This window comes from Fusarium oxysporum, chromosome I, assembly GCF_013085055.1.
Source record: "Fusarium oxysporum Fo47 chromosome I, complete sequence".
Classification (NCBI taxonomy): Eukaryota; Fungi; Ascomycota; class Sordariomycetes; order Hypocreales; family Nectriaceae; genus Fusarium; species Fusarium oxysporum.
In genome coordinates, this window is record NC_072840.1 from 6,153,924 (window position 1) to 6,179,168 (window position 25,245).

Here is a 25,245-nt window from a genome sequence, read left to right on the forward strand (position 1 = left end):
GAGCTTCAACCCCGCAGAGTCCACGATAGGAAATAGTGTCAACTTTGTGATGGGGCCGATTGTGGAATTTGCCGGGTTGGAGATGGCTTGAGAACCCACTACTGATTGGAGTAGGTTTAACAGTGCAAAGACCAGCCTGTAGTAGCTAGATAAAGCTAAGGCGGGTCTATCGCCATCCAAGCTAGACTCCAGCTACCTTCAAGCTTTCAACTTCGAATCCTGCAACCACGAGTATTTCCCCATTCTTTGCCGATTAGTCGCATTTCAGTTTGTTCAGAATGACACCCAAGACTAAAGACGGCCATATTTGGGAGCCTCACACTGGCTTTCAGAAGGGACTCGAGAGTGATGCAGTCATCTCGCCGCAACGATCAACCTCTCCAACCAGTAAAGTCTACGATGTTATCGTCATTGGAGCTGGATATGCCGGTCTGGCGGCAGCTCGCGACCTGAGTCAATTGAGTATGTAGCAGCGAGTTTGTCAAATAAACCGCCCTGACGTTCTGCAGGTCATTCTGTCCTACTGCTAGAAGCGCGCGATCGTATTGGTGGCAGGACATATACAGCCAAGAAAGATGGTATGAAAGACGTTTAAAAACCTCAATAGCTTGCTAACACGTTGAAGGATTTCTTTATGAAATGGGAGGAACTTGGGTCACTCACCACATGGGCTATTTGTTCAGAGAGATGACGCGTTATAACATGGACCGTGACCTCATAACCACGGGAAGTCCGGACATGCACGAAGGATACTACACCATCGATGTACCAGGTATAAACACCACTGACTTCACTTTTGCTCCATGTTACTGACGCGAGATGGTCGTAGGTGCTGCACCGCGCAAGCTCAGTCATGAGGAAGCTGGCGCAATGCAAGCCAAAGCCTGGGACATGTTCGTCAACGTTGACGGCCAATTCGGGCGAACCATCTGCCCTCTTCCCCACGCCCAGCTCGACAACCCTATTGTTGATCGGTCAACCGTTGAGAAGTGGGATCAAGTATCCTGCCACGACCGCTACGAAGAGATCAAGCATAAACTTACAACCGAGGAACAAGGTCTCTTGGTATCTCTTCTGCTTCACATCTCTGGTGGAAGAATGAAGGAGTCGAGTCTTTGGGATATGATTCGCTCTCATGCTTTGCTCATGCACAGTTCTGATAACTTTGCTGATGTTTGGTTGAGATATAAACTTCGAGATGGTCAGACTGCACTTGCGAAGCGTATGTTTGAAGAGGCAACTGGAGATGGGTTGGAGTATGCCTTCTCCACGCAAGTCAAGTCTATTGCTCAGGACTCATCTGGCGACGGTCCTGTCACTGTGACGAGCAGCAGTGGCGATGTTTTCCGAGCAAAGAAGATCATCAACACCATTCCTCTGAACGTCTTGAAAGATATCGAATTCTCTCCTCCGCTCACACAACGACGACAGGATGCCATCAACATCGGTCATGTGAACCAGATGACCAAGGTTCATGCTGATGTTAGCAACAAGGAACTCGAGAGATGGAATGGCATGAAGTTTCCTGGTCTTCTTATGTATGGCTATGGCGATGGCGTGCTGCCGAATGGTGATGTTCACGTCGTTGCTTTCGGTGCAGATGAACGGGATACCTTTATCCCAGAGAACAATGCGGCACAAACTATTGAGGCTCTAAACAAAATCCACCCCATGGATGTCAAGAGGCTGGTAAGTAACCAAAGACTTTTGCGGAGCATTTATCACTAACAATAAGCAGATGTTGCATAACTGGGCCACAGATCCTTTCTCAAAGGGAGGTCCTGCTTGGTGGCAACCTGGCTATATGTCCAAATACCAGGATGAGCTTCAGAGTCGACACGGTGATGTCTTTTTTGCTTCAGCTGACTGGGCTCATGGCTGGAGAGCTGCTATCGATGGTGCTTTGGAGCAAGGTTGTCTAAATGCGCAAGTTGCTCATCGCGAAGTTGTTGCTGCTAAGAAAAAGGCTGGTGGTAGTAAGCTTTGAAGTGGTGAAACTGGGTCTTGTTGAAGTGCGAAGGGGAACTATGTATCATATCTGTAGAAAGAATCTATAATTCCGTTTCTGAAAACCTTTAACATGTATTCTGAAAAACTAATAGAAGGACTTGACGTCTATTTGTTTGTCTTCTTTGCCACGCAGTAGTTTGCCCGGTAATATGGTATAATGCAAATTGTGAGCTAGATATGTCATTTCTACTTGAGACCAGTGATTGGGAGCTTATAATCACCGCACAGAACCAAGTGTCTCCATTCGAGCACCAGACAGACACGGTTCCAAAACTAGGGAAAATATGCTTGAAGCCTCCAATCTGGGAGGAATATTAAAGCAGTGTTAAAATTGTCCATTAGAACTAGCAATAAAGTCCCTGCAAAACCTTAGACAACGCACACCGATGCATATTATCATTTTTCGACAACCTGAGAATGTTGGTACAATATTGAAACAGTCTAAATTGAGGGATGATTTTGATCCCATGATATCATTCTAATATGCTTGTTGATATTTGCTTTGAGTACCTCCTTCTAATATGCCTAACGGGGCACAGTATAAACAAGACCAGGCATCCTGCCTGACCTACCCAAAGGTGACATTTCCATCGCAAGAAAGCTATAGATAGCTGTTACATTGCACTTTTACTCTGAGCGGCTCAAGCCCAACATTTCGTAGTCGATAGCGGGGCCATCGAAGTAACGACGAACAGTGAACCAAAGGCAAACCAGGATAAGCACCATGCATCCTAGTACAACACACACGCTAAGCCAGCCGTTAGTAAAACCGGGACACATATAAATGGCAGTGAAACTTACTAATTCATTGACCCAGCAGTTACAGGAATGGCATTGGGGAAGCAAATAAAGATGCCAATCGTGGTGACCCAGAGAGGAGTCCACGCATTACAGAGATAACCCCCGACTTTTCCGAGCTTAAACGGTCTTGGAGGCAACTTGTTCTCCCGTCCGTGAATCAGAGTGATAGCCTGAGGGACGGCGTATGAAATATTCACACCAAGAACTGCAGTGGTGATGATAGAGTTGAAGGCTTGACTGCTAGCCATGTATAACAGCCCATAGATAATGCAGAACCCAACAGACAGCAGAGTCGTGCGAACGGGGAAGCCCAGAGAGGGTGAGATGTGATTCCAGTAGTTGGAGTATGGGAGTCCACGCTGATTAGCCGCGTCAGCGTGATTCAAGACATTGAAAGTAAAGAGGATGGAGACTTACATCTCGCGAGAAGGCCCAAGTCAATCGGCCGCATGTGATCCACTGGCTAGGCATACATGCTTCCTACTGTTAGCTAAAAGTTCCAAACGCATCAAAGTTACATAACGTACTGTAAAAAATGACTACAAGAAGAGACTGAAGTCCGAGTGCAGCTGACTTGCTACCAGTAGCCTGGTGAAAGACTTCAAGACTTGGAAGATGGGCAGCCCTGACAGCATCGAGATCTTTGATGACAAACATCATGGCCAGGATGAATGGAACTGAGGTAAGGAGACCAATAATCATCGTGAGGTTCCTGCAAAGCCTTGTTAGAGTTCAGTCTGAATAGTCTCAAGATTGCAGACTTACATTGCTCGAGGAATGGCCTTGCCTGGGTGGTGCATTTCCTCAGCGACGTGGATCACAGCATCCATGCTAGCGAAAGCGTACATGGCGTTGCCGATGCTCATGACCCATGCAACGCCATTTGGCCAGCCGCTTGTTCCATCGAATTTGGTGATGAAGCTCGGGTGGTTGTACCCGTCGCTCATGGCGAGGATCGTGATTGTGACGACGACGAAGCCGAGGACGGATATCGCGAGACATGCTTGAGTCCACTTTCCGAGATGTTTCTGGGGAATCGTGAAGATGGGAATGACTGCGGTTGTGAGCATGATTGCTACGGACATGGAATTTGGGGGAAGCCTCACGTGTAATCAGAATGAGCCCTATGTATAGCAGGTATGAATGCCAGTTCTGAGGTTGGTAATCAGGGTTGACAAAGAGGACCATGCCAATGATGCATTGCACGTTGTTCGAGATGCCGGAGCAGGTAATCACCCACCAACCAAGAACACTGATGATACCCACGGCAAAGGCGGCGAAACGTCGATATCTCTTGGGGGCGAGGATGTACGTGAAGTGATATTGGCCTGTCATTGCCCAAACTCGTTAGTAAATTGCTTCCAGCAGAAATAAGATGAGCTCACCTCCTGAAGATGGAAACGCCGAAGCTTGCTCCGCAAGTCCGAGAATGATAAGCCACTGCACTGCGCAGGCGACTATTAGTCCAAACACAGTCGCTTGGGCACCTCCGTAGAGAAGACTCTGTCCGAAACAACTGGCGTATGAAACCCAAGAGTTGGTGATGCTGAAGCCAAGACCGAGCGTTCCCAACAGATCAAACGATCGCCTCATCACAGGGGCATGGCCCTGAGCGAGGAGAATGTTGTCATCAACTGCATCTGGACTCTTGGTGAAACTTTCGACATTCTCAACTCTGCCGACATCAACGTCGTAGTTGTGCCTGACGTTGATATCGGACTTGTTGTCGGAGTTCTGGGCTTCTGTGCTCTGAGCCATCGTGAACAGTGTAAGATGATGGTGATGAGTGATGAGTGTCAGATTGAGTCAGGACAGTCAAGGTAATATACTTTTCGCTGTAGACTATTTCCAACGGCCAGGCCGGCTAGTCGGAATCGCTACAGCCAAGCAAACCTCCAACCAATAGAAGATCAGATACGTATCAAACAGACCTGTATCTCCCCCGCAATCTATCTCCCCGTTAATCAAGATTAGACCCCCAGAACGCGGGGGAAAGCATGGAGCCCGTTGAGTTGGGTTATCTCGGCATTGTGGTGCATCACTCAAGAATGGCCTTTGCCGATAAGCTTTAGCTCTCGTGAAGAGTTGGCACTGTGTGGAGTATACTTGTTTTTTTCGTGGGTCATGTCTTAATTCCGTTTCCGGTAATAAGCCCTCACTTCCCCACGCTTAAAAGATCAGACGTGTTTCTCCAAGTTGGACAGGTACCAGCTCCGTATCTACCTCGCAATCAGACAGTATAACTTCTTTTTATAAGAACTCATATCGTTATCGCTTGCTATCTATTAGTCTTGTATCATAAACTGCTCAAACGCCACGCTACTTCATCATGGCCAAGCAACAGAAAGATAATGAGATCATCGAGTTCGCCAAGGGCCTCAAGGGTACTCCATGGTGCGAAGAGTACGAGAAGATGATCTCTGGCATGCTGTAAGTACACTTTACACCTCATTACTACGCCAGTGCATGATTTTCTAACCGCGGGGTTAGCTACAACCCCCTGCACCCCAAGCTGTTGGACGGCCGCCACAGAGCGCGCGGTCTGGCGTACAAGTACAACAACATTGATCCCAGCGCTGGCACTCGTGAGGAGATCGACGACAAGCGTGCCGAGATGCTTTCGGAGATGCTCGGAAAGGTCGGCAAGGGGACGTACATTGAGACACCTTTCATGCCTGACTACGGAAGCAATGTCTCCATGGGCGAGAACTGCTTCATGAACTTTGGGTAAGTCGCCAACTCTGAGACATATGAGTAATTGGAACGATGATTAATGTCATTCTCAGCTTGACCATTCTAGATACCAGTCTCGTCATAATCGGCGACCGCGTTCAGATGGGTCCCAACGTACACATCTACACCGCAGGCCACGAGACAAGCGTGCTATCCAGGATCAAGTTCGTCGAGTTCGGACATCCCATCCGCATTGAGGACGACTGCTGGATCGGTGGCAACGTAGTCATTCTCCCTGGTGTGACCATTGGCCGAGGCTGCACTGTTGGCGCTGGGGCGGTGGTTACTAAAAGTCTGCCCCCTTACTCGATCGCCCTGGGCGCCCCTGCAAAGGTGGTCAAGACGATACAGAGTGTGGAGGAGGAGTTGGCGGATCCTAACAACCCTTACCGAAACATGCCTGATCGAGAATAGATAATTTTGCTTTGGCATTGCCTGTTTAGGTCAGAAATTACAATTGGTCAATGTGTATTGCGTGTAACTTGTTATTGTTGACTTGAGAATCTGTTGAGATGTGTATACTCTTTGCAGCTAGTCCATATATCGCCTTCCAATCCGTCTGTCCATTGATCCACCATGGTAATCTCCAAAGCTCATCTAGACAGCGATGGCCTCCGCTTGTACTTCAACATGCATGCCCGGATTAACAAGCCCGGCCACAACAACCGAGGTCAAGGTCGGAGTATGTCCCGGGTACCGTTCGCGAAAGATACTCAGCAAGATTGCCTCATCCTCAGCTCGGGTAAAGTAAGCCACCAACTTATGAGCTGAAGCGAGACCGTTGGTAACGGCTGCATTCTTCAGAGCTGCGTCAAGGCAGTCAAACACTGCGTTGAACTCGGCTTCCACAGAGCTAGTGACAAGTTGACCTGTTTTGATGTCCACCCCGACATGGCCTGTAGTTATGACCAGAGAGCCTGATAATGGGATGGTGGCGGTTGTTGCGAGTGATGCGGAGCGGAGCATTTCTCCCACTGGGCCGGGGAGGAACTGATAACGGACTGGTGAAGACATAATGATAACGTGTTATTGATTTCTGAGTGCTTGCTTGGGCGAGTTACGAGTGCTTGTTCTTCCGCCTTGGCCTGATGATTGCTAGATCGCTGAAGATAAAGTCAACTGCTATCAGGAGCTAGCCGAGTCTCCGTTTTATCTCCAAAGAAACTTACACGGTCCGTTGACTTGTATGTAAGTGGTGTTTAGTCTCTGTAGCTTATCGCGCGTGTAGTCTAACTTTATTCCTAATTGGGTAATAACCTCAACTCCATTCTTGGTGCTTGATCCCCGCACCTGTCTCCAGCTCCCTTCACTAAATCCATTCTCCATTACATACTATCAACGAAACTGGTAGTCGTGCTGCTTCTATTTTGGGGATTTTTTTAATCAGTACGAAGAGTTAGATCGGCAAAGCTATTCTTATACTCTGTAGAGAGTCGAGCGCTCCCGGCCAAGTGACAGCCAGTCAAGTACCCAGACCCGATACCATCCGATCTAGACTATTCCGGATCCTTCCACCCTCAAACATGTCTGTACTATCACAAGATGTTCAATCCAAGCTTCGTGGTATCGTCGACGAGTACACGACCGGGGGTTCTGAGAGCAAGATCCCAGGTCTCGTCTACTCCGCGTTCAGAAATGATGGCGAGCCAATCTTTCAACATTACTCTGGTTTGAGGGGAGTCACCTCAGAAAGCCCCATGTCAGAAGAGACTATTTTCTTCATGGCATCTTTCACAAAACTGGCAACATCAGTCGCGTGCATGCAACTCGTCGAGCAAGAGAAGTTGCGCTTAGATGATGCTGATCAAGTTGAAGCCATCTGCCCTGAGCTACGGGATGTCAAGGTGTTGACTCGGAATGAGGACGGAAAACTTGACCTTGTTGAGAAAGTTAGAAGAATTACTCTTCGGATGCTTCTCACTCACACGGGTACGGCTTGGATATCTCTGTGACGGAATATGAGCACTGACGAACGACCAGCTGGTTTTGGATATGCTTTTGAGGACGAGAAGCTGGCCGAGTTCGGTCGCCCCATTGGGTTTGATGACTTCTCCGGAGAAGCAATTGACACAGCAAATCGACCTCTGGTGAACCAGCCTGGTGAGACGTTTCAATACGGAGTCTCAATGGATTGGGTTGGCGTGATAATTGAACGCACGTATAAGAAGTCACTTGAGGAAGTCTTCAGAGAGCACATCTTCAGGCCCCTGGGGATGAATCATGTCACTTTCCATCCTTCACATGAAGACAAGTCGAATTTGGCGTATATGCATCGCAGAAGCCCAAGTGGCAAGTTGACTACTACAGATCACTTTTATCGACGTCCGCTTCTTGCTCAGGATGACGAGAAGGTTCCATGCGCTGGAGGACACGGGTGCTTTGGGAGACCAGCAGAATTTGGGAGTGAGTCCAAAGATCGTTGATCGTGTTTTTCTTATGACTTACTGTATCACAGGGCTCATTTCACTGCTGTTGAACGATGGGCTGGATGCACAAACTGGGGTTCGGCTACTCAAAGCTGAGACCGTGGATAGTAAGTTATTGCTACTGGATGTTGTGCCGATGTCGTCCTATTCACACTGACGCCTCTTACTAGACATGTTCACTGATCAAATCCCCGATAAACCACGATTCAGCAACGTCAGTGTCCCCGTGGCCAAACCAGAACTGGCAAACCCAACTCCCTTGACCCCAATGCCCGATGATCACACCGAGGGCTGGAGTTTATCATTTTCTATCAACCACTTCCCAGAGTCAACTGGCCGTGCAGCTGGATCAGCGTCTTGGGAGGGACTGGCTAATCTCTTCTGGTTCGCTGATCGCAAGAACAATATTGGTGGCATTATCGCTAGCCAAATTCTTCCATACGGTGGTAAGTTAGTGAGATACATCGAATGAGATCTTGTGCTGACTTTGAGGTTCAAGACGCATTGGTACTGGAGTGCTCGGAACGGGTAGAGACCGAAATATACAAGGCGTTGCAAGTCTAGACATGATCAAGTCCTAGTTGTAAAGATGCTTCACTTTATTGACAGAGATCTTGACTTTCAAAATCTCATCATAAGTATATCCTCTTCGCTCGATTAACCTGTGTTTTCTTGGCCTCGTGAACTATACGTGACTTGAGGCTGAAGCTTATCCGCGCTCCCTCGAGCCGCTACCTTTGTCGCCAACTCAAAAGGGCCCATCATTGTGAATCCATTACCCATCATTTAAAAGGGCCCTACGCATTGACAGTCCCTTTACACCAGCCTCCTGTTAGCACGTTATTTATGTCAATATAATTGGAGATGCAACTCAAGCATACTAAATTTTATTCCCATTCCTAAGGGTAGTCGGTGAGAAGGGAACCTCATATCAGCGAGCCTTGTTAAATCTCACGCCTTAAACGGACATGTGGAATATTAATTCACTATTTTCTAAGGCCTATCGGTCTTGGCTGGAGCCTGCTGGCCCCACACGGGGGTTGGTCGGCCAGACCCGCGCCAATAAGTAACGACGCATAAACGCCCTATAAGTCTCCCATTTGCGGGTTTCTAAGATGGCTGCTTGCTTATTGGACATAACTTTATAGTCAGCATGGCGACTGCGGCATTAAATAAGCGACCGCATGACCTCGTTACAAAGCTCGCTTCCGCCCCTCTGTCATCAATACTTATTTGTAAGACACCGCGATAATGGCAGATGGGCTCAGTGTTGCTTCTGGAGTATTAGCTCTGGTGACGTTCGCCTTTCAATCGAGCACTGTTCTGTACAAGACTGTTCGCAGTTTCAAAACCCAGGACGCCAACGCGCGCGCACTCAAAACTGAGCTAAATGATCTCACTGGAGTATTGCACTCGCTCCTGGAGACAGTTACAAATTACCCTGAGATCAATTTCGACTCTCTTGAATTACCTCTACTGCGTTGTGGAAAGACTTGTGAGGAGTATGGCAAGCTTATTGCTCGGTGCACAAAACATTCCAATGGAACTCGGCCAAGCTTCCGGGACTGGATTGGCCAGCAGTATCTGAAGGGAGATATCACAGACTTTAGAGACATGCTTGCTGGGTATAAATCCACTATTAATATAGCATTGGCCAATGCAAATATGTGCGGTTCCTCAGTCAAGGTCAATGTATGAAATCAACTAACGACTCTACTCCTATAGAACTATTACGGCTGTTACGCGCAATGTCATCGACGAATACAAAGACATGATAGATGATACAACCGCCGACCTACAAAGACACATGCAGCGGCTGGATGAGAGAGCACGTAGCCTGGCTATCCCCCCGGCTGAAAGCGTCGAGTCTGACAGCACTGACTGGCTTGCTCTGTTTGAAGAGAAAGAAAGTACTCGAAAGGGCCTCCAGATCTGCACTGAGCTATCCTTGCACATCGAAGCACTCGAGTCAACATCCAGCGAGAACCCACAGTTCTCCAAACAGCCTTCAGCAGATAAATACATCAAGAGTAGTTTGAGTTCTGCCAAGAGTTCTATTAGTACGTTGGAATCGCGTCTCAGAAGCCACGGAAACGAAATTGATAAGAGGATGGATGCCATGAAACTGAAAACGGACCTCTCTGAAGATGATATCAACGAACTGGCACAACTACGGGAGACGAAGGAAAGCATTCATCAATGCATGAACGTGGTTGCTAATGCCGGCGAGGATTTGGCCAGGGAGCGCGCTAACGTCTTTGAAGACATAACAATGGCTGACAATGCGTACGGTATCACGGTTTCAACCGTGAAGGACCTGGTTTTCGCAAGGCGAGTCAATGTGCAAGGCCAGGCGCGTTATGTGGGTGGGCAAATAGACGAGGCAAGCTATAACGCAACCATCACCGCACTTACCGACTTGGACCGAGGAAGCGCACAATATGGAGGGCGGGATATTACATTGGTGTCTTCGAAAGACGAAGCGGCCAAGAAGCCCGTGACATCCCAAGCCTTTCTTGAACGTCATGGCCCTGGCGTTAAACTTGAACCGTCTGGTATATCAGCCAAGCCTTCTGGGCCAGCGTCATGAGGGTTACAGTAATCATGAAAGCTTAGTTTCTATCAAGGGTAGCTTGAGATTAAATTGCAAGGAAATACGAAATAATAGGTCTTAGATATCACACATGTATGTATTTCTTTTGCCTAGATCCTATTTCATTATTATGTAACGATTATCTGTAGGTTAAACTCTGCTCTCTTGAAAGATGAAATTACTCAGAAGACATGGCAGAGACGTCGCTTGAATTTCGTCCTGTGATAATACCAGATCAGGTAAGAAGTCATTAAGCGGGGTTTCGGTAAGTGCCGCCATTTCTTAGCCTACTAGCCTCAGTTGGTAATTGGCTATCACCTCAAACAGCACTTGGAGAACGACGTAAGCGTGTTTTTCTGCTTTCACTCTCTGCTCATACTACATAGCCAAGGCGGATGGGCTGTCCGTGAGTTGGAGGTCGTACCATAGTCTGACCCAGTGACATTATGGCCTCTCGGTCTGAAGAGCGTGACGCTCAGTTCAACGCCCTCATCGATGTTCTGCACAGTGTCAAAAGCGACATATTCGATCCGTTCACCATCACTCGGACGTACTATGAGTCTGCAGGAGTTCAGATCGGTGTCGATTTTTTAATTCCTCGTCAACTCAAAACCCACAACCCGCCAGTCGTCGTCAGGATTCACGGCGGCTTTCTGGTATGTAAACCCCATTTTCACATTGTAAAGATTCAGCTGACTTCTTTATTAGATCACCGGCTCAAGTTTGTTTCCTGCTTGGTTCTCCAAATGGGTTCTTGACTTTGCAGAGGAGCAAGATGCTGTTATCATCAGTCCCAACTACAGGCTTCTTCCTGAGGTGAAGGGTCGAGATATTATTCATGACATGGGGAACTTCTGGAATTGGGTGCACTCTGGAGGACCTTCCCGTCATCTCGCAGCAATTGGGCAACACAAGCTTCAATTGAACCTTATCAGGACCCTTGTCGTTGGCGAAAGTGCCGGTAAGCTCGAACCATCTAATGCCAAGTCATGTACCATTCACTGACTGGATCATCTCGCCGCAGGCGGATATCTGGCTCTACAGTCTGTTCTGTCAGGTTTTGTGAGACCCAAGGCGATTATAGCCCTTTACCCAATGGTCGATATGAAAGCGGCTCACTTCAGCGAGTCCTATGCCAAGTCAATCGTTGGTGTACCAAACTATCCCAATCAAGATGTCAATAAGTTTCTTTCCGCCACCGTTGTGAAGCCTGCAATCACTGAGGCAGATCCGCCTGTGCGACTTGACTCGGCCATGGCAGTCGTGCACAATGGGCGCTATCTGGAACTTCTCGGTGAGGACCCTGACTTATTCATCCTTGATCGGATCAAGAAGGTGGCCTCAACTTCAAATTATGAGAAATCCTTGTTTCCGCCACTATTTCTGCTTCACGGCGAGGAGGATACCGCAGTGCCTGTTGATGGTACGCGGAAGCTGGTAGATTACCTGCAACGGTTTGACCCAAGTACTCAAATTCATCTGGCTATCAGGCCTGGAGACCATGGGTTTGACTTTACAGCTACCATTGACGAGCCTTGGTTGAGGGAAGGTTTGGATTTTGTCGTTGGTCCATGGCTAGGTAGCAGGAGTCTTATATAGACTACAATAACCCAAATAGTTCTTCTCCATCTTTATCCGAGACCTGACAAAAGCAAACTGTAGACGCAACCTTGAGATTAAGAGTGCAGATTTTGACAAACGTGGCCCAGAATATATGGCGTCATCTTATATTTGGATTATTACAAGTTATAAAGACAGTGGGTTGAGAGCAATACTCTAATCATGACCCGTCCAAGAAACATCTAACCGCGATCCTTTCCTTTATTTTATCTCTACCCCATTAAGCGCTCTTGTGCACAACACCAATAATTTTCTCAACAACAGAGGGATCCGAAAGCGTAGTAATATCACCCAGCTGATCCTGCTCACCCATAACCACCTTTCGCAAAACACGACGCATGATCTTTCCAGACCGAGTCTTGGGCAGATCAACCACCATAAAGATCTTCTTAGGAGCAGCAAAAGGGCCGATGCTGTTGCGGACCTGCAGTCTAAGCTCGGCGTGGACTTCTTCCTCAGATGTTCTGAAAGCTTCCTTGAGGCAGACAAAGGCGATAACGGATTGGCCTGTTACTTCGTCGGAAACTCCTACGACGGCGGATTCAGCGACGGCGGCGTGCTCGACCATTGCAGCTTCGATTTCGGCTGTTGAGAGGCGGTGACCGCTGACGTTGATTACGTCGTCGACACGGCCGCGGATCCAGTAGAATCCGTCTTGGTCACGAGCAGCTCCATCACCGGTGAACTACAGAATCATTAGTCAATATTCCTTCAAGCTAGTTCTAGGAGAAACTCACGTAGTATCCGGGATAAACCTTGAGATATGTCTCCTCGAATCTCTGGTGGTCACCATAGACAGTTCGGGCCATGCTAGGCCATGATGTCTTGAAAGCAAGAACGCCTTCGACCCCGTTACCGTGGATCTCAGCGCCAGAAACAGGATCGATCAAGACTGTGTCGATACCGAAGAATGGCAGGCAAGCGGATCCAGGCTTGGTGGGTGTAACGCCAGCGAGAGGGGTGACGGCGTGAGAGCCAGTCTCAGTTTGCCAGTATGTCTATTCCAGTCAGTTACGTCCCCGTCAAAGACCTTTTCATGGTCAACTTACATCAACGATATGACATTCACCCTTTCCAATGACATCGTAGTACCACTTCCAAATCTCAGGAGCGATAGGCTCACCAACTGAACCGAGAACACGCAGACTGCTGGTGTCATGGTTGACAGGGTCAGATCCAGCTCTCTTCAACAAGCGAAGAGCAGTAGGGGCCACGTAGAAGTGCGTGATCTGATGGTTCGCAATGATATCCCAGAAACGAGAAGCATCAGGGAATGTCGGTGTTCCCTCAAAGACAACTGTAGAGACACCCAAAAGGAGCGGAGCGTAGACCACGTAGGTGTGGCCAGTGATCCAACCAACGTCGCCAGCGCAGAAGTATCGATCGTTCTCGTGGATGTCAAACACATACTTTCCCGTTGCAGCTGCTCCAACCAGGAAACCACCAGTGGTATGCAAGATACCCTTTGGCTTGCCTGTTGATCCAGAGGTATACAGCAAAAACAGAGGATCCTCGGCGTCCATGGCCTCGGGAGGGATGTAGCTTGGCCACTTGGCAACCTGTTCATGCCACCAATGATCCCGTCCCTCAGTCCACGCGACCTTGGCACCGGTTCTCTTGAAAACAAGAGTCTGAACGCCCTCGAGTGGGCTGAGCGCCTCATCAACAATCTTCTTGATTCCGATTGTTCGACCGCCTCGCTGACTCTCATCAGCAGTGATGACGACCTTGCTCTTGGCGTTGACGACGCGATCTCGCAGCGAACCAGCTGAGAAACCAGCGAAAACAACAGAGTGAACAGCGCCGATACGGGTGCAAGCAAGGATGGCAACCAGAGCTTCGGGAATCATGGGCATGTAGATAGCGACTGTGTCGCCCTTTCGAACGCCAAGGTCCTTGAGAGCCCAGGAGACCTTGCTGACTTGCTTAAGCAGCTCGCCATATGTGATGGAGCGACCGCCGTTCCCATCGTCAGTTTCGTGGATGATAGCAACCTTGTTAGGATCCTTGAGCGCATGGCGGTCAACGCAGTTAAACGAAGCATTCAGCTTTCCGCCAAGGAACCAAGAAGGATTACCCTCGACTAGCGAGCCGCTCTTGACGGTGTGAAAGTCGTGATCCCATGTAAGAAGCTCACGAGCCAGGTTTCCCCAGAAAGCTTCGGGCTCCTTGATGGAGAGCTGATGCATCTGCTGGTACTCCTCCAAGCCTAGGTTCATTGTAAGTACGGTAAATATTTCCAGATTGGGACATAACTCACTGCCAATGTGAGGCTTGCTGGGGTGTCCTGAAGGTCCGTTGTTAGTACGCAGCTATTTTACAGCATGGGTTCACGCACGTGCGAGCATCTTGTCGGGAAGATCTAACTCAATCTTAGTACAATCTCAACCAGCAGCAGAATTTTTGGATACGTACACCATTCCTCTCCGTCACCATTGGTGACTGGTTGTGTCGCTATGGGTTGACGCATGATGTAATCGTATGTTGTACTTTTTTATGCAATGAAGTGAAAAGTAGCTGGGAGCGTAGTGCGAAGCTTGGAATTTTATCGATATCGTGAAAAAGTCGAGGTGACTGAAAGGGGAAAAGGGGTGAGCAGAGGATATTAGGTCAGCAGGATCCACGCTCAACCCTTGTCGCTGTTGATTGTGGTGATATGACGCAGTGGGCGGTAGTGGAAATCCTTGCCTTGTGATTCAGTGGCTTCACTTCCAATCAGAGGTCAATTTCGCCGATCCAAGCCGCGGTTCATTTGAACTGACTCAGCCTGTTTTCTGAGGTCTCAAAGACTCGGCCAAGTATGGAATCTCGCGATTACTATATCTGATGATAAACTTAAGCTTAAGCCTGCTCCATCACCTGCTCGCGAATCACTTGACCACCGTTCTTCGGCACTCAACGCTGAATAAGGGAATAAAATTAGACCAATTCTGCCGTAAGATTCTGTCACCGCCTTCTATAACTAGTGTCAGCGCGACAAGGGAGACCGCGGTATCGGGCCTGTGCCTGCGGCGTAATCTTGGCGATCATTCCACTTATTACCGCATTCGGAAATAGTGGTCTTTCTTTGCCGTCGTAATCCCCAAGACGAGTGATTCCTTGTCATGTCATGCACCGCCAGTCTGGTCTGGCAGTTGTTCGCCTTACTACCTTACGAGGCAACATCACCACGTGGAGCGAGTGAGGAGCACGTATTTGGGCCCTGCCAAGACGATGCGAAGCTTGTGATGGCTGTGTACCGTATTGAGCCTGAATAACTCATGTGACAGCCGAGTCTAGGGTATCTCATTCCCCTCCTGATTCAGAGGCTCGTGCTTTTTTGTTTTGTTGAGGTTCCCCAACACGACAAAAAAATGGAGGTCCACTGTAACTAATTAAAAAAACCAAGCGCTATAGGGTTGGCCGAAGCAGTTGACAACGCCAAGTCATATGATCAAGCTCGCGACTTAATCTGGCCACGAATATCGGTTGCTTCAATTATAAGAACACGCAAGCCAAGACTGTCACAGATCCCGAGGTTGATGGAGTTTAAGAAAGCTTGTGAGTTGGATTGCAGCTTGCGCATGTGAAAGTCGTTGCATCATGATGTGATTTGATGTCGCGATGTTTCTACGCACTGTCGAGTGCAGTCTTCAATGTAATTCTCAAGTTCCCAATTGATTCCATGCGTCCTTCTGACATCAAAAATTGTCCCATACTGCGATATGGTATTTATTCAGGCTTCCTTGCATAAACAACCCGCTGGCGATAGAAAGGATGAAACTTTCCAGAACGGATCTCGCGTCGCAATTGAGCGCAGTACACAGAAACTTCTTCCTTAGTCCACCCAAGAACCATATTAGCCATGTAAAGAACATAGCCCTCGTAGTCCTGTTCAAGCGCAGCCTGAGCAAACTGTCCAATTTGCTTGAGTCGAGGGTCCTGGGGCCAACCTCCAATAGGTGCCTGAATTGATCCAAGTCAGTCATTCATACAGGAAAAGGGTGATACAAGCGTACCTTAAAGTCCCAGACTTTCACGTCAACAAAGCCTGCTTCCTCCATCCCCTTCTGCTGCAGATCCTTATCGATGATCTCAAAAGTGCGGTTTAGCTTTTTCCCGCCTTCAATGAAGAACTTTCCCCATTCGTTGATAGCACAGGTTTCGTTCACAGTGCCATCGTCGCTTTCCATTCTAGGAGAGGCTTCATAGCTCTCAACCCAGCCGCCAGGCTTGCAAACGCGAAATGCCTCTTTGAACAGGGCAGACCAGTCGCTGATACTTCCATAAAGATAGCGCATATGCACGTAATCAAACGAGTTGGGATTGAAAGTCCACTCTTGAGTACAGTCTTCGATTTCACTGCTGTCATCAGGACATGTTTGTAGTATAAGCTCTCACAGGCTTCTTACAACTTCAGATTGGGTGGAACCCAGTCAGGTTGGATGGGCGAGATATCCGTTCCAACAACTTCTGCATTGGGGTACTCATCCGCGAAATCGCTGTGCTAAAGTCAGCAGGGAACAAAAGTCTCATGTTTGTCAAGACACCTCACATGGCCCAAATACCTGTTGCCTTAATTAGCTTATGCACTTGGAAAGGGTCTCAATAACATACCAGTTCCCGTTCCAACATCTAGGACTTTCTAGAAGCACTGTGAGAAATTTGTTGTAAATATCCAAGGGTAGCGCACGAACCTGAATATCATCCTTCAGAGGGGCTAGATGGAGTTTCCCGTCTAGCGAGAGAGACAGGAGGTGGTGACTATCTCCAGTCAGCTTATAGTCTCACAAATTGCATGTGGCAAAGTCCGGCTCACTTAATATCCATAGATTCGTTATGGTGCTCATCATTCGGTGTCCTGGTCTATGTTAGCTATGAAACTCACCTTGGAAAGGGCTTGTATACCAATACTCGGCATTTCCTCGCTCAGAGTGATACGTCCTCCCGTGAATGGTGCGGTAATGAAGGATGCTCGAAGAAATCGACTCAGTTGAGCTGGCAGCATCATCTCCGACCGCTGAATCAGCATCGTCGTCTCCTGGCGCATCCTACAAAATGTCAATAGTCGTGTCCAAGGGAACTTGATACTACATACGCCCTCGTTCAAGGTGACCCAATGATCAGGATTATGGAAATCTTGAGCAGGTTCGGCGGGGTTCTGTGCAGTGGTTTGCTCAGTAGAAGTCTCCTCCGCAGGTGCAGGGGTAGCCTCGGCTGGCGGTGACGAAACAGTGGCTGCCTTCGGCGAGGTTGATTCCTTTGAAGTCTCTGACATTTTGTGTGTATGTCTTGATAATTCGGAGGCGATTCAGAAGTTTGAACGCAAATGAAGAGACGACCAAAGAGGCGGAACTGACAACTCAGCAGGGTTACAACGTCCTGCTTGGTCTGACGATAAGAACCCTGTCATCTCCACCCCGCCATGAGACAAATACCGCCAATTTGCATTATGACATGTCTTTACGGAGTACAGATTATCATTTTGTTATGACGGATTAAATGAGATTACGGAGTCAAATAGCTTATCAAATCATTGCTATGCTATCTCTTTATTGAATGCCACGTTACTCCACTAGTTCATGCCAACGAATGCACGCAGAAATTCAACATCGCCATGCATCATATTTGAAGTCCAAGGCTTTTAAATCCAAGGCTGCAAGATATATATACCCTGGCAACCTAGCAAGTTCTATGGTGCTAGAACATTTTCACTACCTGAACTTTTTACAGAATCCCCCAAAGGCACAGGCATCCGATCTCCAAGGCTTTAACGCAGATGCCTGCAACTCGCTGTGGGCGGCCAGTCGTGTTCCTGCCTACCAACCCCGATACCATCTATGCGGAGCCCCCGCATGAGATTCCGACCTTGGGGCTCGCGACAGCTATCTGTGAAGGACGGGGTTGGAGTCATGCCAACAATGCGGCGGCAAAAACCTGTACGGAAGTGAGGCGCCAGACTGGGATATTATGAAGATGCCCTTGGCTATGCCCTTTTTTATCATTCCACCTGCAAACAGATGCCTTTTCATGACACATCCCAAGCTCCACGAGTTACACTGTCCGTGATAGAGGGCAGACGGGCTGATGGAGTGGGCACAAGGGCGGGTTGCCGCGCCCTCGTTTCTGGAATCGGAGAGTTTTATCGAGATCGAAGACGCCGTAAATCTGCTAGACAACTCGAACTCATATACCTGCAGGGAAGACTTTATATTAGTTAATTCTAATATTTTAATAAAATATATTAAGCTAACATATTAAGAAAGCCCTAATTAACTTAAAGGTATTAAAAATTAATATACATATAGCCTTGATAAATATAAGTCTCTTAATTTAAATACTATAATTAGTTTTTATTTTAATAGTTCTTTTAATTACCGTATTTATGATTATTTAAAATACATAAAGTTATTTCAAGTTTTTATTACTTAATATAAAAAACTAAAAACCTCTTTGTAAATTTGTATATAAGATATAAAATATATTATAATATAAATAAATAAATAAATAAATATATAAAGTTATTTATTTTAATTTAATTTTCAAAATAAGAAAAATAAACTTTAATATAAAAGCTGAATTCTTTATATATAATTATTAATAAAGTTATATATAATATAAAAAAACATTATTAAGATTGTATTAAGTTCCCTTGTAAAGAGATCTAGATCTGTGTCTTTTACTCACTTATTTTATTTCTTAGATATTTAAACTTTCGTTATTGAGCCATTCCAGGGTCGTCTAGGCTGGAGGATCATAGCTTGAACTACATTATAGACGATTGGCGGTTATGTTTCGGCAAGCCGCGTGCCAAATGGATTGCGCTGCCCATAGCGTTTACCTTGCTGCAGGATATGAGACAGGCATTCCATCTGCTCGAGTCTTTTAATTCTCTTTTCCATGCCTCGACTTGTACTTGTAAAGCTGTATTATATCACCGTAGTCCGATTGGTAATAGAGACTCTGCTCAAGGGTGTATTAGCATAGCATGCTAATAAGGTCCTATTTTCCAACTATAGATAAGTAATTATAGGAGGTCAAGTAAATAAGAAGCATGTAAGAAGAGCGTTTCTTGTATTATAAATATATCAAAATAAGGGTTTCTGTAAGTCAGTTAATAAGCTCTATTAGCTATCTGCTGTCTATGACTTTGGATATTAAGCATACACACAACCGCCACAACGAGGGACCTGACAAACAGAGCAAGCTACATTAACAGCAACGCTTTGCCAGCCACTGCTGCAATTGCACTTATGACTGTTAGTACTCGATATAAATGTGGTATTGTTAGTAACTCACGCATTGCCATTGGGAAACTGAGCGGCTGCCGCTGTAATAAGAAGATCTAGGCGGGTTTCGATGGCGAACTGTTTCCAAAACCCCTATTAAGGAATTATAAAAGCCTCGATTGGTTCAGTGGTTGCTAAAAGGGCCTCGAGATGGACAATTGTTTCCTGGACAGTGAAAGAATCCGGGATTTGTATAGAAGTGTCGATTATATCCTCACGGCCAAAAATTGGATATCTTGCTGCCGAACTAGGATACTGCATGTTGGATTTTTTCGATGCTAGCTTGGATTCTAAAGATATATGCTTTTTTGGGTCATTGGACAACTACACCGGAAGGGACAGGTTCTACCGTTCATTCTCGTCTCAATTCCCTAGCTCTCCGGAATTCCGAGCTTTCCGTATTGGGCATCCAGTATTGCTTTCCTTGGCAAAGATTTTACTGGAGCTAGATGATGGAGAGGCCATCCCGCTAGATATACGTCCTCACTATGGTAAAGAAAATGATCGAGCATGGTTGCAGCTCTTATCAAGCTTGGACGTCTTGCAAGAAGGAGGCGCAAGGCTAGAAGACTCCTATACGGAAGCCATCAGAGGGTGTCTGAACGTTCATAGCCAACTTCAACACGTCAAAGCTGAAGGTCCTCAAGCAGATATGCTTATTCGAGGCAAGCTCTACCACCACATCGTCCAGCATCTCGAGACTGCTTTGGAAAACTGCTTACCAAATCTTGGTTTAAAACGCCAGCACTCTATGAACCCAGAAATCGAATCAATAATGGAGCCTATGAACAAACGAATCCGCACAATAGAAAATAATGCCGACTTTGTGCATGTCTCTGACATTCCCGGAGAGCCATCAGATGCATATCGTGAGCTGCCACGACAGCAAGATGGCTTAGGCAAGGACGTTCCTTTCGAGTCAAGGCCGCACTCTGATACTAAGGCCGGATCTTTTAAGGGAGAGGCTCAGCCTCCAAAGGATCGGTGCGGCTTTAAGGCCGCCATTATATGCGCTCTACCACTAGAATTTGACGCTATCCGATCCCTCTTTGACTCCATCTGGCAAGAGCATTATCACCACTACGGTAAGCTCAAAGGCGACACGAACCACTACGTCAATGGGCGCATAGGTGACCTTGACATTGTTGTTCTGCTCTTGTCTAGTATGGGCAAAGTAAGCGCAGCAACTGCAGCTGCCAGCTTAAAATGCTCCTATACAGAGTTAGAAGTGGTCTTCCTAGCTGGCATATGCGGTGGTATCCCAGAAGTACGATCGCCTAACGGTGGAAACAGAGAAGTCCTTCTCGGTGACGCTATAGTCAGTTCAAACATGGTACAGTACGACTTTGGCAGAAGGTACCAAGACAACTTCGTGACCAAACAGCCCATTCATACTGCGAGAAAGCTGATAAGCAATTTTCTTATCCACTTGAAAACTGATGTGTTTCTTGACGATCTTACGGAAAGATCAGCAGAGGTTTTAAAAGAAATCCAGCAGAGCAACCCGAAATGTCAGTACCCTGGCTCAGCTAGTGATCGACTCTACGCACCAAGTTACCAGCATCAGATCGACACTTTGGTACTATGTACATGCTTTAGCAGTCCAAGCCTGATATGCGAGCGCTGTCGAATTGTCTCCTGTGATGAGGCAGGATGTGGCGAGGAATTCCTTGTACCGAGATGTCGATTGAAGGAGAAAATGCTCTTGGAAGGGGAAGATAACATTTGCGAGGCACAAAAACCTTTGATCTTTCTGGAGCGGTTTGGTTCTGGAGACACGGTGCTTAAGTCGAGTCGGGATCGGGATAGACTTGGTGAGCGGCTTGGTATTGCGGCTTTTGAGATGGAGAGCGCTGGTTTGTGGGAAGACTTGCCATGTATTGTGGTAAAAGGTGTCTGCGATTATGCAGACTCTCACAAGAATAAGGAATGGCAAGACTTTGCTGCAGCAACGTCGGCTTCTGTTGTTAAAGCTTTGCTAGAACGATACATTATGACTGATAACTAGATTATAATGATCCAAGTAGCGGACTTTGTATTTTTGGCGTGTATCCGAAGGTGAGAATTTAAGACGGGTATAGGAGGGTCGGAATCTCTGTAGCGAGTGTGTACACTGACCAGCTGTCTGATCCAATAATGCCTTGTTTGTGAGTAGTATCTTCAAAACGGACATACTCAGGTTCCCATCCGTACATCCGATATACCTTCTCTCCAAAAGGTCCGGATAGATACCGGTTGAATTGAGTCCAAGAGTAGGTTGGGCCTCGCGAAATTTTCCGACATCAATTGAGGACTTATGGCATAACGGCTGGGGTCCAATGACATGATCTGATGAGAAAAGAGAGGATAAGAAGAATAGACTTAGTTCTGGTCACAGATAATGAACTGCGGCTGATAAATACGCAATGCGTCTAACCAAAGACTCCAGACGCAGCGCATGAAAGGGAGCCTCAATGCAACGCAATAAAACCTTCTGTAATCCCAGCATCGGCAAATCCTGTGACACGGCAGTTGTGAGATACGTGATCTGACTGCAGTGATGACGACGTCTACACTCTGCAATCTATCTCTCCTCCGCGAATTCCGAATGCCGTATCTCCTCTGTGCGAATGAACACTCGTTATCGTCAACATCTGCTTACTTTATCTGTCTTATCATTGCTCTCCCGTTCACATCTGCCGACGACATTTATTAGCTCCAACGCAGGCATGTCGCAGGGAAAAACTCTCCTCGCCTCGTTTTCCCAGTAATGAGCGGTTGCTAAATAATTATGATGGCATTTATTTACCAAAACGTAAAATTGCGCTCGGATATTTGCATCAGCTCTACTTGCCGTGTTTACTTGCCGAGATGGTGGATCATTTTGTCCCCAAATACCCCAGAATGGCCTGTGGGGGCAAACCTGGAGTACCCGAAGACCGAGACTGTCATCAAGATCTGGTCTAAGTGGAAAGTGATATAAGAAGAGAGTATGCTAGAGTAAAAAAGAAAATAGGAAATAAACCACTTCAGTACTTTCTTCAACAATTCTTTAATTTGCTTGCCCTTTTCGTGCCTTCAACATGCACAGTGGCTTGGTTGAAACTCTTCTCAGTGCCCTCGCCCAGCATTGGGTGTTGGTACTTACATCTCTGACTGTCGCGTGGTTGGTCAAGAACAGATATCACCATGGTCTAAATAAATACCCCGGTCCTTTTCTGGCGTCTTTGACGGATTGGTGGCGCTTCTGGGATGTTTATGGACAGCGACCTGAAGTGACACTGCAGAAACTCCATGCTAAGCATGGTGATATTGTCAGATTGGGACCAAACACTCTATCATTTGCCGACCCTGCTGTTCTCAAGTCCATCTATGGCCTTAGCAAGGGCTATGTCAAGGTATGTTCTTACGTCCAAGCCAAGAAATCTTGATATTGACTATCTCAGTCCGACTTTTACATTGTCCAACAATCCGTGGTCAAGGGCCACCGTCTCGCATCTCTCTTCAGCACTACAGACAATGACTTCCACTCCCAATTCCGCAGATGTGTCAACTCTGCCTTCTCCATGAGCGCACTGGTCCAATACGAGCCCTTTGTCGACAACACCACCAAGCTGTTCTTGGAACAGACCGAAAAGCTCTTTGCCAAGAGGGCTGATGTCTGTGATTTTACACAGTGGCTTCAGTTCTACGCCTTTGATGTCATTGGCGAGATCACTTATAGCAAGAGACATGGATTCATTGAGAAGAATGAAGATGTTGAGGGTATTGTCGCGTACCTGGGCAAGCTGTTCCTCTATGTTGCGCCTGTAAGTCATCCGTTCACTTGGTCATGTTCTTGACTAACAGATCTTAGGTCGGACAAATTCCTTTCCTTGACCTAATCTTCCAGAAGAACCCCATCTACCTCAAGCTCTCCCAATGGGGACTCTTTGACTCAACAATCGCCGTTGCACGCTTTGCACGCGCCCGCATGGCTGAACGTCTCATCCCTGAACTCAAGTCTGTCGATAGCCTCCCCACCAGCAATCTTAAGAAGCAGCCCCTGGGTCAAGACTTGCTCTCCAAGTTCATCGCTGCCCGTGAAGCCCGCCCCGAGTTCATGACAGACACTCTGGTCCAGACCATGGCTGTTTCTATGGCCTTTGCAGGTTCAGAAACCACAGCTATCACTCTCTCCGCCGTCTTCTACTACCTCCTCCGAAACCCCGAGTGCTACCAGAAGCTCAAGAACGAGCTTGATGAGGCTGCCAAGGCTGGTGTCTTTTCTGACTACGAAACTGGTCTGGTCACCTTCTCCGAGGCTCAGAAGTTTCCTTACCTCCATGCTTGTGTCCAAGAAGCTTTCCGAATGCACCCAGCGCCTGGTCTTCCCCTTGAGCGTATCGTTCCTCCCCAAGGAGCAGAGATTGGAGGCGAGTTCATCAAGGGCGGCACAATCGTCGGTGTCTCAGCCTGGATCATCCATAACCGCCCAGAGATCTTCGGAAACGATACTGATAAGTACCGACCTGAGCGCTGGTTGCCAGATCCCAACCTTGACGCTGAGGAGGAAGATAAGCGCATCAAGAAGATGACGGGTATGATGTTCCAATTCGGCATGGGTAGCCGAACATGTATTGGCAAGAACATCAGTCTATTGGAGATCTACAAGGTTGTGCCTAGTCTTCTAAGACGATTCGAGGTAAGCTATACTCATCCCGCGCTTATATGAAGATAATACTAACAAGAAGCAGATTAACTTTGAGGACCCAAGCAAGGAATGGAGGATCATCAACGCCTGGTTTGTCAAGCAGACAGATTTCAACGTCAAATTCACACGGAGAGAACTCGTACAGCCGGAATTCTCAGAGAAGCAGGAATGAACGTTTAATGAAGTGTAATGACATAGATTGTAAAAGTTTATATCACTTATAGATAATTCTAAGCAATGCTGCTGCTCTTGATGATGGTTCCGAAGGCATCGCCAATCTCGCTCAGTGAAACCTTGACCAGTTGTGAGGCGTCAACGCCGGGGATATCGCGATCACCAACGGCATCCTCAGGGATGATGACGTCAAAGCCAAGCTCGTCAGCCTGTCGCGCAGTAGTCGAGACACAGACATGGGCCTGGTCGCAATTAGTCTCATATCTCAAATACGTATAACTCAACGACTTACCATGTAGCCTGTAAGAACAACCTTCTTCTTTCCAGTCTTATCCAAGACGCTCTGAAGATCCGTCTTGGTGAAAGAACCAGGGAAGTTCTTGTGGATAACAGCCTCGCCGTCCTTGGGCTTCAGCTCGTCAAACTCCTCAGCGAGCTTAGTACCCGGGGTGAAGACCGGTGCGCCCTCTGGTGTATCATGGACAACGTGCACGATACTTCCATTTGCGGCTCTGTATTTCTCCAAAAGCCCAGCGATGACCTTTCGCGACTCAGCAGCGTTGGTAACTTTAAGCTGTCCCTCAGCGTACTCATTCTGCGCGTCAATGATGATGAGAACGCTATCAGAGGGGCTGGCCGTAGAGGCGGGAATGCCAACGAGGTCGCGGAATGAAGTTGCTGAGGCCATGTTTTGTCGCTGAATATGTCGTGAATAATGAGGATTGTTACAACAGATGCGTATGTCTTTATATAGTGGTTAGGTCACTGAAATGACCCCTCACCTGGAGCAATGGGTTAACTTGATGATATTCCCATTACTCAGCAACCAAGGTCGAATTAAGGGAAAAAAGCACGTAATTGGAAGGAAAGCCGACAAGCAATAAATCCAAGCATAGCGCAAAATCACCAATTACGCCTTGACTAGACTGGATGTTGACTGTTGTGTCC

The 25,245-nt window shown here is 47.3% G+C and overlaps 9 protein-coding genes across 9 annotated transcripts; 4 read left to right on the forward strand and 5 right to left on the reverse strand.

The window, feature by feature from the left end:
- The first annotated feature begins 161 nt into the window (after window positions 1-161).
- On the forward strand, window positions 162-2,072 carry FOBCDRAFT_314900 (uncharacterized protein). Its single transcript, XM_031194940.3, has 5 exons — window positions 162-462; window positions 510-578; window positions 626-772; window positions 830-1,689; window positions 1,739-2,072. Exons 1-5 carry the CDS (start codon window positions 279-281, stop codon window positions 1,985-1,987), a joined length of 1,509 nt encoding a protein of 502 aa, XP_031029678.2. The 5' UTR covers window positions 162-278; the 3' UTR covers window positions 1,988-2,072.
- Window positions 2,073-2,478: 406 nt separating this feature from the next.
- FOBCDRAFT_175270 (amino acid/polyamine transporter I) lies at window positions 2,479-4,828 on the reverse strand. Its single transcript, XM_031194941.3, has 7 exons — window positions 4,197-4,828; window positions 3,918-4,139; window positions 3,577-3,865; window positions 3,339-3,523; window positions 3,229-3,287; window positions 2,812-3,170; window positions 2,479-2,758 (listed from the first exon to the last, which is right to left on the reverse strand). Exons 1-7 carry the CDS (start codon window positions 4,567-4,569, stop codon window positions 2,638-2,640), a joined length of 1,608 nt encoding a protein of 535 aa, XP_031029679.2. The 5' UTR covers window positions 4,570-4,828; the 3' UTR covers window positions 2,479-2,637.
- Window positions 4,829-6,141: 1,313 nt separating this feature from the next.
- FOBCDRAFT_268269 (uncharacterized protein) lies at window positions 6,142-6,558 on the reverse strand (the record flags this gene model as incomplete). Its single annotated transcript, XM_031194943.2, has 1 exon — window positions 6,142-6,558. The coding sequence occupies one exon, from the start codon at window positions 6,556-6,558 to the stop codon at window positions 6,142-6,144; it is 417 nt and encodes a 138-aa protein (XP_031029681.2).
- A 325-nt stretch (window positions 6,559-6,883) lies between these two features.
- On the forward strand, window positions 6,884-12,178 carry FOBCDRAFT_153627 (beta-lactamase/transpeptidase-like protein). Its single transcript, XM_059608361.1, has 11 exons — window positions 6,884-7,473; window positions 7,525-7,947; window positions 8,000-8,077; window positions 8,141-8,416; window positions 9,119-9,205; window positions 9,259-9,595; window positions 9,696-10,525; window positions 10,678-10,708; window positions 11,003-11,219; window positions 11,272-11,524; window positions 11,588-12,178. Exons 1-11 carry the CDS (start codon window positions 7,068-7,070, stop codon window positions 12,160-12,162), a joined length of 3,513 nt encoding a protein of 1,170 aa, XP_059466651.1. The 5' UTR covers window positions 6,884-7,067; the 3' UTR covers window positions 12,163-12,178.
- Window positions 12,179-12,276: 98 nt separating this feature from the next.
- On the reverse strand, window positions 12,277-15,059 carry FOBCDRAFT_256402 (uncharacterized protein). The gene is made up of 6 exons (XM_031194947.3): window positions 14,599-15,059; window positions 14,522-14,545; window positions 14,444-14,470; window positions 13,233-14,392; window positions 12,921-13,181; window positions 12,277-12,868 (listed from the first exon to the last, which is right to left on the reverse strand). The coding sequence occupies exons 1-6, from the start codon at window positions 14,651-14,653 to the stop codon at window positions 12,404-12,406; spliced, it is 1,992 nt and encodes a 663-aa protein (XP_031029685.2). The 5' UTR covers window positions 14,654-15,059; the 3' UTR covers window positions 12,277-12,403.
- Window positions 15,060-15,521: 462 nt separating this feature from the next.
- FOBCDRAFT_175286 (S-adenosyl-L-methionine-dependent methyltransferase) lies at window positions 15,522-17,514 on the reverse strand. The gene is made up of 9 exons (XM_059608501.1): window positions 17,261-17,514; window positions 17,071-17,213; window positions 16,982-17,023; window positions 16,860-16,926; window positions 16,780-16,807; window positions 16,718-16,730; window positions 16,575-16,664; window positions 16,182-16,524; window positions 15,522-16,128 (listed from the first exon to the last, which is right to left on the reverse strand). The coding sequence occupies exons 1-9, from the start codon at window positions 17,438-17,440 to the stop codon at window positions 15,895-15,897; spliced, it is 1,140 nt and encodes a 379-aa protein (XP_059463977.1). The 5' UTR covers window positions 17,441-17,514; the 3' UTR covers window positions 15,522-15,894.
- Window positions 17,515-19,686: 2,172 nt separating this feature from the next.
- FOBCDRAFT_122518 (nucleoside phosphorylase domain-containing protein) lies at window positions 19,687-21,459 on the forward strand (the record flags this gene model as incomplete). The annotated part of the gene is made up of 2 exons (XM_059607754.1): window positions 19,687-20,769; window positions 21,013-21,459. Coding segments are annotated over 2 exons (1,530 nt in total), but the record flags the coding sequence as incomplete, so codon positions are not given.
- A 1,006-nt stretch (window positions 21,460-22,465) lies between these two features.
- Window positions 22,466-24,309, forward strand: FOBCDRAFT_153640 (cytochrome P450). Its single transcript, XM_031194951.3, has 4 exons — window positions 22,466-22,828; window positions 22,877-23,239; window positions 23,287-24,114; window positions 24,167-24,309. Exons 1-4 carry the CDS (start codon window positions 22,514-22,516, stop codon window positions 24,293-24,295), a joined length of 1,635 nt encoding a protein of 544 aa, XP_031029689.2. The 5' UTR covers window positions 22,466-22,513; the 3' UTR covers window positions 24,296-24,309.
- FOBCDRAFT_247459 (Isochorismatase-like protein) lies at window positions 24,310-25,135 on the reverse strand. Its single transcript, XM_031194952.3, has 2 exons — window positions 24,590-25,135; window positions 24,310-24,539 (listed from the first exon to the last, which is right to left on the reverse strand). Exons 1-2 carry the CDS (start codon window positions 24,983-24,985, stop codon window positions 24,354-24,356), a joined length of 582 nt encoding a protein of 193 aa, XP_031029690.2. The 5' UTR covers window positions 24,986-25,135; the 3' UTR covers window positions 24,310-24,353.
- Window positions 25,136-25,245: the final 110 nt, after the last annotated feature.

What these genes read in the sequence shown, in the direction of transcription:
- FOBCDRAFT_314900 (XM_031194940.3), top strand. Translation starts at nt 279, where the DNA reads ATGACACCCAAGACTAAAGACGGCCATATTTGGGAGCCTCACACTGGC. An exon ending in ATATACAGCCAAGAAAGATG is followed by an intron (nt 579 to 625) that starts GTATGAAAGACG and finishes AACACGTTGAAG; the next exon opens with GATTTCTTTATGAAATGGGA. An exon ending in CCATGGATGTCAAGAGGCTG is followed by an intron (nt 1,690 to 1,738) that starts GTAAGTAACCAA and finishes AACAATAAGCAG; the next exon opens with ATGTTGCATAACTGGGCCAC.
- FOBCDRAFT_175270 (XM_031194941.3), bottom strand. Translation starts at nt 4,569, where the DNA reads ATGGCTCAGAGCACAGAAGCCCAGAACTCCGACAACAAGTCCGATATC. An exon ending in AAGGCCATTCCTCGAGCAAT is followed by an intron (nt 3,524 to 3,576) that starts GTAAGTCTGCAA and finishes AAGGCTTTGCAG; the next exon opens with GAACCTCACGATGATTATTG. An exon ending in ACTGCTGGGTCAATGAATTA is followed by an intron (nt 2,759 to 2,811) that starts GTAAGTTTCACT and finishes CGGCTGGCTTAG; the next exon opens with CGTGTGTGTTGTACTAGGAT.
- FOBCDRAFT_153627 (XM_059608361.1), top strand. Translation starts at nt 7,068, where the DNA reads ATGTCTGTACTATCACAAGATGTTCAATCCAAGCTTCGTGGTATCGTC. An exon ending in GAGACCAGCAGAATTTGGGA is followed by an intron (nt 7,948 to 7,999) that starts GTGAGTCCAAAG and finishes ACTGTATCACAG; the next exon opens with GGCTCATTTCACTGCTGTTG. An exon ending in CGTTAAACTTGAACCGTCTG is followed by an intron (nt 10,526 to 10,677) that starts GTATATCAGCCA and finishes TCTTTTGCCTAG; the next exon opens with ATCCTATTTCATTATTATGT.
- FOBCDRAFT_256402 (XM_031194947.3), bottom strand. Translation starts at nt 14,653, where the DNA reads ATGCGTCAACCCATAGCGACACAACCAGTCACCAATGGTGACGGAGAG. An exon ending in TGGTGACGGAGAGGAATGGT is followed by an intron (nt 14,546 to 14,598) that starts GTACGTATCCAA and finishes AGATTGAGTTAG; the next exon opens with ATCTTCCCGACAAGATGCTC. An exon ending in TCCCGACAAGATGCTCGCAC is followed by an intron (nt 14,471 to 14,521) that starts GTGCGTGAACCC and finishes ACGGACCTTCAG; the next exon opens with GACACCCCAGCAAGCCTCAC.
- FOBCDRAFT_175286 (XM_059608501.1), bottom strand. Translation starts at nt 17,440, where the DNA reads ATGTCAGAGACTTCAAAGGAATCAACCTCGCCGAAGGCAGCCACTGTT. An exon ending in CGAGGAAATGCCGAGTATTG is followed by an intron (nt 17,024 to 17,070) that starts GTATACAAGCCC and finishes AACATAGACCAG; the next exon opens with GACACCGAATGATGAGCACC. An exon ending in AACGAATCTATGGATATTAA is followed by an intron (nt 16,927 to 16,981) that starts GTGAGCCGGACT and finishes GACTGGAGATAG; the next exon opens with TCACCACCTCCTGTCTCTCT.
- FOBCDRAFT_153640 (XM_031194951.3), top strand. Translation starts at nt 22,514, where the DNA reads ATGCACAGTGGCTTGGTTGAAACTCTTCTCAGTGCCCTCGCCCAGCAT. An exon ending in TTAGCAAGGGCTATGTCAAG is followed by an intron (nt 22,829 to 22,876) that starts GTATGTTCTTAC and finishes TGACTATCTCAG; the next exon opens with TCCGACTTTTACATTGTCCA. An exon ending in GTCTTCTAAGACGATTCGAG is followed by an intron (nt 24,115 to 24,166) that starts GTAAGCTATACT and finishes AACAAGAAGCAG; the next exon opens with ATTAACTTTGAGGACCCAAG.
- FOBCDRAFT_247459 (XM_031194952.3), bottom strand. Translation starts at nt 24,985, where the DNA reads ATGGCCTCAGCAACTTCATTCCGCGACCTCGTTGGCATTCCCGCCTCT. An exon ending in TTGTTCTTACAGGCTACATG is followed by an intron (nt 24,540 to 24,589) that starts GTAAGTCGTTGA and finishes AATTGCGACCAG; the next exon opens with GCCCATGTCTGTGTCTCGAC.